The sequence below is a fragment of the Triticum dicoccoides genome, chromosome 3B (assembly GCF_002162155.2).
Source record: "Triticum dicoccoides isolate Atlit2015 ecotype Zavitan chromosome 3B, WEW_v2.0, whole genome shotgun sequence".
Taxonomy (NCBI): domain Eukaryota; kingdom Viridiplantae; phylum Streptophyta; class Magnoliopsida; order Poales; family Poaceae; genus Triticum; species Triticum dicoccoides.
This window is the reverse complement of record NC_041385.1, coordinates 255,210,327-255,221,081: the sequence shown is the minus strand read 5'-3', so window position 1 is coordinate 255,221,081 and position 10,755 is coordinate 255,210,327. Positions and strand designations below refer to the sequence as shown.

The 10,755-nt window shown below is 50.8% G+C and overlaps 2 protein-coding genes across 2 annotated transcripts; one reads left to right on the top strand and one right to left on the bottom strand.

Annotated features, from left to right (window-relative positions):
• The first annotated feature begins 3,698 nt into the window (after positions 1–3,698).
• LOC119275795 (probable envelope ADP,ATP carrier protein, chloroplastic) lies at positions 3,699–7,112 on the top strand. Its single transcript, XM_037556712.1, has 10 exons — positions 3,699–4,221; positions 4,306–4,359; positions 5,057–5,119; positions 5,222–5,278; positions 5,394–5,477; positions 5,604–5,672; positions 5,824–5,936; positions 6,055–6,224; positions 6,420–6,498; positions 6,622–7,112. The coding sequence occupies exons 1-10, from the start codon at positions 3,841–3,843 to the stop codon at positions 6,719–6,721; spliced, it is 1,170 nt and encodes a 389-aa protein (XP_037412609.1). The 5' UTR covers positions 3,699–3,840; the 3' UTR covers positions 6,722–7,112.
• A 1,213-nt stretch (positions 7,113–8,325) lies between these two features.
• LOC119275794 (geranylgeranyl diphosphate reductase, chloroplastic-like) lies at positions 8,326–9,856 on the bottom strand. Its single transcript, XM_037556711.1, has one exon. It carries the CDS (start codon positions 9,788–9,790, stop codon positions 8,447–8,449), a length of 1,344 nt encoding a protein of 447 aa, XP_037412608.1. The 5' UTR covers positions 9,791–9,856; the 3' UTR covers positions 8,326–8,446.
• Positions 9,857–10,755: the final 899 nt, after the last annotated feature.

The following is a 10,755-nucleotide window of genomic DNA, read 5'->3' as shown; positions in this document are numbered from 1 at the left end:
CTCCACCATCACCACGCCGTCGTGCTGCCGGTGGAGCTGTCTTCCTCAACCTCTCCTTCCCCCTTGCTGGATCAAGAAGGAGGAGACGTCTCCCGTCCCGTACGTGTGTTGAACGCGGAGGTGCTGTCCGTTCAACACTTGGTCATCGGTGATTCGAATCACGTCGAGTACGACTACATCATCACCTTGCAAGCTTCCGCACGCGATCTACAAGTGGTATGTAGATGCAAACTCTCTCCCTTGACTCGTTGCTTAGATGAACTCATAGATGGATCTTGGTGAAACCGTAGGAAAAATTTTAATTTTCTGCAACGTTCCCCAACAGGCTCCTCGATGACTCTCCTAGGGCGCTCGCACGCCTCTCTTGGCCCGCCCCCTGGCTTTGAGGTGCGCCCCCCGCATGCGGTGCCTCCTACATCCGCGGCGTTGGCGCCCCCGGCGCCCCTGACGTTGGCGCCCCCGGCTCCCTCGGCTCCCCCGGTGCCTGTGGCCGATCCGGTCACCTGGGCCCGTATGGGCGTTTTCGCCCGAGCTCGCGCTACGCCTCGGATGACTATGTCCATGCAGCATCCACCTCTGAGCCGTCGCCGTTGTCATCCTCCGTTCGAGCCGCTCTTCGTGACCCGCTCTGGATGGCTGCGATGCAAGAGGAGTTTGATGCCCTGTTGCGCAACCGGACGTGGCAGCTTGTTCCCCGTCCCCGGCACACCAACGTGATTACCGGGAAGTGGGTCTTTAAATGCAAGCTCCGTCCTGATGGTACCCTTGATTGCTACAAAGTGCGCTGGGTCGTTCGTGGCTTCCGACAACGTGCTGGCATCGACTTCACCGACACCTTTTCTCCGGTCGTCAAGTCCGGCACGATACACACGGTTCTCCACCTTGCGGTCTCCCGTGCTTGGCCGGTGCACCATATGGACGTCTCCAACGCCTTCCTCCATGGTCACCTCGAGGAGCAGGTCTTCTGCTAGCAGCCCAACGGGTTTGTTGACCCGGCGCTTCCCTACCATGCGTGCCTGCTTTCGCGGTCCTTGTACAGACTCAAGCAGGATCCGCGCGCTTGGTACCAGCGCATTGCGACGTTTCTCCACCAGCTTGGGTTCCGCTCTACCCCGCTCGGACGCCTTTCTCTTCGTCTACCATCAGGGCTCTAACACGGCCTACTTGCTGCTCTATGTCGACGACTTCATCCTGACAGCATGTACGGCTGGTCTCCTTAGTCAGCTCATGGCTCGTCTTCGCGCTGAGTTCGCCATCGAGGACTTGGCTCCTTTGCACTACTTCCTCGGTGTCGAGGTGGTGCGTCGTTCGGATGGCTTCTTCCTTCATCAGCGGAAGTATGCTCACGAGCTCCTAGAGTGCGCCGGCATGCTTAACTGCAAGCCCGCCGCTACGCCTGTTGATACGAAAGCCAAGCTTTCTGCCATGGATGGTTCTCCTGCTTCGGATGTTGCTTTCTATCGGTCTATCGTTGGTGCTCTCCAGTACCTCACTCTGACTCGACCGAAGATCCATTATGCCATGCATCAGGTGTGTCTTCATATGCATGCTCCTCGAGACGTTCACTGGGCTGCCGTCAAGCGGATTCTCCGCTATATCTGTGGCACTATGGATCTTGGCGTCACGCTTCACGCCTCCGCCGACACCGCCCTCACCGCCTACTCCGATGCAGACTGGACGGGCTGCCCTGACACTCGTCGCTCCACTTCTGGCTATTGTGTCTACCTTGGACCCTCACTTATCTCGTGGTCATCCAAGCGGCAGCCTACGGTCTCTCGTTCCAGTGCTGAGGCTGAGTATCGTGCAGTGGCCAACGCCATCGCCGAGTGTTTGTGGCTTCGCCAGCTGCTTCAGGAGCTCTATTGCCCTGTTGACCGTGCCACGGTGGTCTACTGCGACAACGTCTCAGTGGTCTACCTCTCCGCTAACCCGGTGCATCATCGACGGACCAAGCATATTGAGTTGGATATTCATTTTGTCCGGGAACAGGTGGCCATTGCCCATATTGAAGTTTTACACGTCCCTACTTCCCAACAATTTACCGATATCATGACCAAGGGCTTGCCTACAGCGTCATTTGAGGAGTTCCGATCCAGTCTTTGCGTCAGCCGCGGTGCCGCTTCGACTGCGCGCGCGGGGGGGGGGGTGTTGAGTATATGTGTTATGTGCATATTGTGTATTGGGCCCGCCTCCTAGTTCCTTGTGTAGTTAAGGTCTGTGGACCACCTTTGTACATCATATATACGTGCCTATGCACGAAGAGCAATACATCTTGCAATTCACATATTCTACAGGGAGCGGGAGAGAGAGGTGAGGGTAATTATGCCGCCTCTTCAGGAAACTGATAGAGGCAAAGGTGTCCCGTCTTTCGATGAGATGTTGGATATCGCTTTGGTGGAAGTCGACTTTGACGATCCGACTACGAACGTGCGAGGACGTCGCGCCTTAGCAATCGCTAAACCAACTCCGAGAGGTTATTGACCACGCCGGAGCACGATCAACCTAACCACGAGGGTTTGTTTCCTGCGAGCAAACGAAGAACAAGCAAGAAACTGAGATTGCAATCTGGATATTGCGAATATAAGATGAAAGCTTTATTGATCAAGGTGGGGTTCTGTGACGCCTTTGTCTGGTCGTTGAACACAAACGAAGTACGCGAAGTTGCAGCTATGGCGAACTTTAATCTAAACAAAACCCAAAGTCTAAACGGTGCCCTAAGGGCTGTATATATGGAGGAAGAGGGGGGGAATTTCGTGACCCTTGGTGGAGGGGTCCGAAATCAACCCTATCTCTTGTTTCCCCACATATACGGACTCTAAAAATAGCCTATACTTATGTATTTCGAAATTACATGGGCCTGGCCCAATAATAAGGTGATGCAGCACCTAGAATAGCCTCTAGACGAAATTTATGAAGTGGCATCTTGTATATTTCGTCCAAGGCTTCATGCACCCATTATGGTGGCTTCAAAGTCCTGAAATCATCACTTGTAACTCCGTTCTTGTTCCCCTTGCGCATGCCATCATCTCCATGCTTGCTCTTGCTCCAATGTTCATCCTTCTCCAAGCTAGGCCCTTCATTTGTAAGCAAAACAAATGTATCCAATTTAGGCAGCATCATATTCTCATGAACATTAGAATCATTACCAAGAAACGAAAGTACCTGATAATTTAGTTGGCGTGCGCGAGCTCTCGTAATTGGTCCAGTATGTATAGCAGCAGGGGCTGTGGGTGTAACAATGGTATTGATGTCCTCATCAGAAACAACGTGACTTCTCGAGACCGTGCTTCTGAAAAATCTATATCCCAGCTCGTTTTCATCGAGCCTTCCCCCCGTTTGGAGTATAGCCAAGTGGTAAGGCATCGGTTTTTGGGCCTCGCGTGTAGCCTCCGCCACGCAATTGCCACAAGGTGCATCGCTCGGGCCTGGATGCGGAAATCGACCGATTAGCCAGACCCAGAGGTGCTTAAAGGCTCATGCGGACCAGTTTTTTATGCGACCAATCAATCAAACTAATCAAATTCTTCCTAAGAGTTCATGGATGGGATGGTGTCCTTTTTTCTTTTTGCATCGAGCATTTGGTGTCTCTTAAAAAATGGAGTCGTCGTTTTGACAGATCCATGCTCGTTTTCCACGCATCTGCGACCCTATTGCTGTCATCACTACTCAGTCAGTAGTCACTACGAGTGCCGTGGCACTGCCAATTCCCGTTGCCACCGCGGGGTTTAACAACTCCTGCTCCCCTTATCCCCTCCCTCCTCTCCATCCCCACTCCCAAATTCGTCCGATTCCCGCGGGCTCGCAGATCCAGGCAGCCTCCCACCGCCGAACCACCACCCGATGAGCCACCGGCGAGTTGAGGCATGCGACTCCTGGCGCCCGCCGCCCGCGCCCGCGCACGCGCCTGCTCTCCTCCTCCGCGCGGGTAACCCGTGGGGCCGCTCCTACCCGCCCTGCGCCTTCGCGTCTCTCTCCGTCCGTGAGGGCGGGGTCAAGGCGGAGGATGTGGGAGAGGAGAAGGAGAGAACGCTGGCTCAGGCGGCAGCGGAGGTCTCCGGGACGAAGGGCAAGATGCCGCCGGTGGCGCAGCTGCTGAAGCACCCCCTGGCGCTGCTGGCGCTGGTGCCCAGCAGCGTCGCGCTCTTCGCGGCCGGCGCCGGGGCGGGCGCCGTCGCCAAGACGGTTACCGCGCCGCTCGACCGCGTCAAGCTCCTCATGCAGGCACGGCCTTCTGACCCCGCGGTTCATGCTGCCTGGGTGTGTAACTGATGTTTCTGACCCGCGTTTCTTCTCTTCTTCTCCCAGACACATAGCGTGCGGATGGCGGGTGAAAGCACTAAGGGAATTGGATTCGTGCAGGTAACAATGCTACATTCTCTTTGGCTCCGTTCCGTTTTGTGTTGCAAATAAAAAACGATGCAAAACATGTGAATTTTATGATAATCAATGCATAAATTTAGAACTGCAGCTCAAAGAAAATTTAGGGTTAACTGAAATCCATCGTTGATTATTTTTCAGAACATCCTTTTCTTGAATGTTCTTCTATACACCTGCAGTCTATGTTACCTGAATAATAATGGATCAGGAATAACCAAAACAAAAAGACCTTATCTGAACTATAAAGAAGTGTAGGTAACTTAAGATGAAGGGCTAAGATAAAAAGGTCCTTAGTGGGAGATCACAGTTAGAAACTTCAGAATCACCAAGTCTTGTTTTGCTTTATTTGGCAAGAGCTTGAGCTGTTTCTCCATCCTTTATTTTGCACTTGTATCTATGATGTTGTCAATTATTAATAGATTTGAGATGCTTGATTGACTAACTGGATAAGCTTAACCATGGAATTACCTGGTTTCCATACCCTCTGTGTCAGGTCATTTTCATTTTCTTTAATACTGATATACGAATATTAACCATTCTGTTGGATGGATGCATTTTAGAGTTGACAGTCATAAAATAGGGGAGAAAGGGCGATAGCTTTCTTTTAATGCCTTGCCGATGATACTTGCATTCACATATAAAGGAAATCATGTAAGCCGATGCACCTCCAATTGTGTAGGCTATGGCAGAGATAGGGAAGGAAGAGGGTATAAAGGGTTACTGGAAGGGCAATCTTCCACAGGTGCTTGATACTACCCATCTTGCAAATTGTAATTTTGAGGCTCGTGCATGGTTTATCTTGTGTTCCCGTGCTGACTTGTTTCTTCTGCATAAACTCCTCCAGGTTATCCGCATAATTCCATACAGCGCAGTGCAACTTTTCTCATATGAAGTTTACAAGGTCATAACATCTCCTTGCTACCAATAGTCACCTAATCTATTTTATGTTCTTGTGATTGTGAATGTGGTGTTGTGTTCCTTTTTATTATTCTACAACTTCAATTCAATGTTTTCAGAAAGTATTCCGGAGAAAGGATGGAGAACTTACTGTATTTGGGAGACTTGCGGCTGGGGCTTGTGCGGGCATGACTTCTACACTTGTAATTTATTTATTTATCTAACTTTCTAGCAAATGGCTGTTCGTTTTCAGTTTCATATGTCAAAATTGGTTGTGTTTCCATTCATTCTTATTCTGGTCTGAACTTTCTATTTGTACTTGCTGATAGGTGACTTACCCACTCGATGTCCTCCGGCTTAGGCTAGCAGTTCAATCTGGACATAGCACTATGTCACAGGTAATAACTATTACTCCCTCCGTTCCAAAATAGATGACTCAACTTTATACTAACTTTAGTACAAAGTTGGGTCATCTATTTTGGAACGGAGGGAGTACAAACATAAATTTCTGTATTTCGAACTGGCATTTCATGATGACTAATTTTGTAGGTTGCTCTGAACATGCTGAGAGAAGAAGGCCTAGCTTCCTTCTATGGGGGCCTTGGTCCATCTCTTATAGGAATTGCACCTTACATTGCTGTAAACTTCTGTGTTTTTGACCTGTGAGATCCTTTCTACTGTATCTTCAATTCTTCATAGTGTATGGTATATAAAATGGTCTCAGATTTCAATATTTGTCTCACGTTTTTATATATCCAAATCATCGTTTCTGTATCGAAGAATGAAGAAATCCGTACCGGAGAAGTACAAGAGTAGACCAGAGACTTCTCTAGCAACTGCTCTTCTTTCAGCAACATTTGCAACCTTGATGTGCTATCCGTTGGACACTGTTAGGAGGCAGATGCAAATGAAAGGCACACCATATAATACAATTTTCGATGCCATTCCAGGTAGCCGAGTGAATTTCGCTACCCTTGCATATGCGGCATAGTAATGCAGCATCTTTTGCTTAGTTCTACATAGCCACCTCAGTGTGTACAATGTTATTTGCCACTTTTAACCATTCTATGTACTCATTAGCAGCTTGATCTTGTTCATTATTGACCAAATTGAAGCATTTTTGAGTTTTTTAATGCGAAATGCAGGCATTGTGGAGCGTGATGGTCTAGTTGGGCTATACAGAGGTTTTGTGCCAAACGCGTTGAAAAATCTACCAAATAGCAGGTGCTACTTTTATTACCATGTCTGAAAATATTTAATTTGAATTACGGCAACACTGATAGCTAGCATCATGTTTTAACTTGCCGTAAAAATTATGTTCTCTCACAAGTTTGTTATGTCATGCAGCATTAAACTCACCGCATTCGACACAATGAAGATCCTGATATCTACTGGGCAAAAGGAACTGGAAAAAATAATGCAAGAAAATCAGGAGAAAACAAGCTAGGAAAATAGCGTTGCACAACCTTAAGGCTCGGGGAGCTGGCATGCTACCCCTTTACATGCTCCAATTTTCGATGAATCTCACTTTCCCAGGCCATATTATAGAGTTTAGATAGGCACATACTTGATGTTCCCTTACAAGTTGGTCCTAACTTACAGTGGTTTTTGTATACCTTGCTGCCTGCTGAAGATCGAGGCATTAGAATCAAGCAGGGCAATTAGTTGTTTTTCTTAGTGGCGGCGTGGCTTTAGCTAGCGTTAGTACAAACATTCACCTTACCTGATATTTATTCGAGTGGAAACATAGATTGACCTCATAAGCTCTCCAGAAAGTTTATCCCTATGTTTTATAGACAGATCTATGAAATACAATGGAGAGCTTGGATACCGTCCTCTAACAGGTACACCCTGAGCATAATACACCCTTGTTCTACAGGGTGTTTACCACAGCACTGCTGTTACTGTAATACCGGTCTTGTATGCCGAAAGCTTTAGATTCGCCGATGAATGATTCTTAGCTTCATTTTGGGCACCACCTCTTTTGTAGTTTGTTTCTCTTTCAGCTTGAGCTGCATGGCCTTGTGCACCATCAGGCGATGAAACGGAAATAAGGAAATGCAGTTTAGGGAGAGGAGGGTATTTCTGTTTTTTTTGTATGTCGATGAGAATTGAAGTATTTGTTTGTCCTTCTTCAAGACCTAGAATAAAATGAGTTTGGACAAATTGTGTACTGCTATTCCATGATCTAAATATGCTTTTGTGCCTTGTACTGATGTATCATGTGCATGTCAATTGTCATGGTGAAATTGCATTCCAGATCATATTATGAAATGGGGGTTATATACTGCTGGAATTGGATGCCACTTGACTGGATGATCTGGAATAAATCTCTCAGGCCTCAGTCCCACCTGACGATGTGCGCTCGAACACTTGTGGCAGGCTAGTGAGGCCGTGGTTCCATGGATCTGGACAGCGTGTTAGAGCATCTCCAATAGCTCGTACAAACGGGTTGTTTATGAGATAAAGACAATATGAGGTGAAAAACGCTCTTCAGCAGATTGTCTATAGGACAATACATTTGATCAGTTGTCCTTGTCCCTATACCTATGAGCACCTTAGAGAGACTAAACCATCGTCGAAAAGTCTGAAATAAATTCAAATGTCAAGTCTAAGTCTAGTACTTGAACCCTGGTGGGCTATCCTCCTAACCATCCAACCACAAGTTGTTTCGCGCGTTTTTGCTTTGTATTGTCTATATTTTGTAACACAGTTTCAATCGTTATAAGATATTGCAAAAAAATGGGAGAGAGAATATAAACATCCTATATATAGACCATTTGCTTGACAATCTTTTTAGACCATTGTCTATATGAAATTTCAGACAGCCACATTTAGACCATCTACCGGAGATGCTCTAAAGAGTGTGTGGTCCATCGTTTCGTCCTTTTTTTTTGCAGTGGTTCGAATAATCTTCTTCGTGTGGCTTCCTTAGATTAATGGTGTTTTGTTGGTGTGTTGAGGCGTGCTGGAAGGGTTGTGTTGGCGGCAGATCAAATGGTGCTCAGCTCAATGCAATGCATGGTGGCATTTCATAAAATTCCAAAATGGTGTCAAACTTGCATCACATATCGCAAAAGCAGAAATTGCACAGCTCATGGTTCACCTCATTATTCAGTACAGCATCGGTACCCATTGCTTGCAGAAAGAGAAGGGAAGGGATTTCCTGTCTCTAAGCCTGCAGCAGCTCGAGCCGGCGGAGGCGCTGGACCTCCTTGCCGAGGACGCTGCATCGCACCATGCTGCCGGCGGTGCGCCACAGCAGCTGGAGGTCGGCCCAGGGCTCGCCGGGCGCCATCCGCTTGTGCAGGTAGCAGTCGAACGTCCGGCGCTGCACGTGCTCGTCCGCGCACATCTCCACCAGCGCCTCGCGCCCGGCGTTGTCGCCGTAGAACACGCGCTGCAGCAGGTCCAGGAACCGGAACGTCAGCAGGAACTCGTCGTCCCACCGCCGCAGGTACCCGCGCCTGATCCCGCCCTCCGTCACCGCGCCCGTCAGCCGCCACTCCTTGGCCATCGCCTGCCCGCACAGCCGCCCGGACTTGGCCGCGAAGTAGATGCCCTCGCCGGAGCACCGGGTCACGTACCCCGCCGCGTCGCCCACCAGGGCCACGCGCCCCACCACGCGCCGTGGCCGCGGGTGCTCCGGGATCGGGTGCGCCTCCACCTTGATCACGCGCCCCCCGGCGATCTTGGGGCCCGCCCGCGCCCGGATGCCCGACTGTAGCTTCTTGATCTCCGGCTTGGCGGCCACGGTGCCGGTCCCGACGGCCACGTGGTCGCACTTGGGGAACACCCAGCCGTAGAAGTCCGGGGACACGTCCCCGCCCACGTACATCTCCGCGAGGTCGTCGTAGTACTCCATGGCCTTGTCGGGGAGCCGGATGCGCTCCTGGAACGCGATGGCCGTCGAGTAGTCGCCCGCGCCGACCTCCCGGGCGACCCGGCTGTTCGCGCCGTCCGCGCCCACGACGGCGTCGACCTCAAGGACGCTCCGAGTGGGCGAGGGGCCATCGCCGGACGAGATGTAGTGGACGAGGTACGGGTCGGTGGGGCCCGCAGGGAGGGAGAGCGAGGTGACGAGGCCCGGGACGAGGGTGGCGCCGGCGTCCGCGGCGCGGGTGCGGAGGAAGGAGTCGAGCACCTCGCGGCGGAGCATGGGGATATGGGCGCCGGGAGGGAGCGACCGCCCGAAGTCGGCGGCGAGGTTGGAGGGGGAGAGGACGCGCATGCGGGTGACGCGGCGGTCGACGAGCCCCAGCGGGATGGCAAACTCGTCGAGCATGCAGAGCGGGATGGCGCCGCCGCAGGGCTTGGCCCCCGCGGGACTGCGCTCCAGGAGGAACGCGTGGGCGCCTGCGGAAGCCAGCGCCTCGGCCGCCGACGCGCCGGCCGGGCCGCCGCCCACCACGGCCACGCGCAGCGGGCACGCAGGCGCGGAGTGGGAGGAAGAGTAGGAGCAGGAGATGGACAGGCGAGCTGGGGAGTGGCACACTGCAGCGGCCATGGTCGCCATGGTTTCCTTGGCCTGTGGGCGAATGTGGGTATGAGATTTGGGTGCTTGGTGAGTTGGAGTGTAGTGTAGCCACACTGACCGTCGAGGGCGATGAATCTAGGGCCCAGCTGGCGCTATGATTTGAAAACTAAAATTGGAGCCGCATGTCAGTGAGTAAGACAAGAAACAGGATGCCTTAAAACATCATCTTGCTGTATTATAGACAATAAATAAGAGGAAGTGACAATGACACGTCCCTTAAATACATTTAGCGGATCTTAAAAAAGAAACATTTAGCTTAAGAGGAAGGGACAATGACACGTCTCTGTCTGCTTCCAATCACCCATACCAAATAAATGCATGTTAAATAATCAGTGAGTATCGAGCATATAGTACTCTTTGCGTTCTGAAATAATAAAAATCTAGGTTTGTTCTAAATCAAACTTATTTACCTACATATTGTAGGACGTTGCTATCTCGCGTGCTACAACGTCCGATTTTCAACATGCCATACTTGTCCTTTTTAGCAAGTCTGCGATATAGTTTGATGTCAACCTGGCAGTCGGGTCGGGTTTGGCCGGGTTGACCCCAATCAAACCCATGCCGGTTTATACTATCGGGTCAACCACCAACCCACCGCCCCACCCACGGGTCTTAAGATGGCCCATACCCAAACCCGCCGGATAACCCGACCCGATCGGGCACCCATCGGGTAAGTGACAAACATTCTTTTTTTTCGGTTCGAGTGATAACGTGGGGAAAAGAATTCACTGTCTTCCCTGCCAAAACAGAGCGACAAGAGAGTAGTGAGCATTACTGCGTTGTGGTTCTCTTTTATAGGCAGCCATCCCTTCTATTCCTCCTTCCCCAGCCGAGGTGGTACTAAGGCCAACTCCAGCGCGCAACCTCATCCTGTCCAGGTGCGTCCGTTCGGTGCAAAACGGACAAACCAGACGGCCCAGCGCGCGGGCGCAAACGGACTTTTG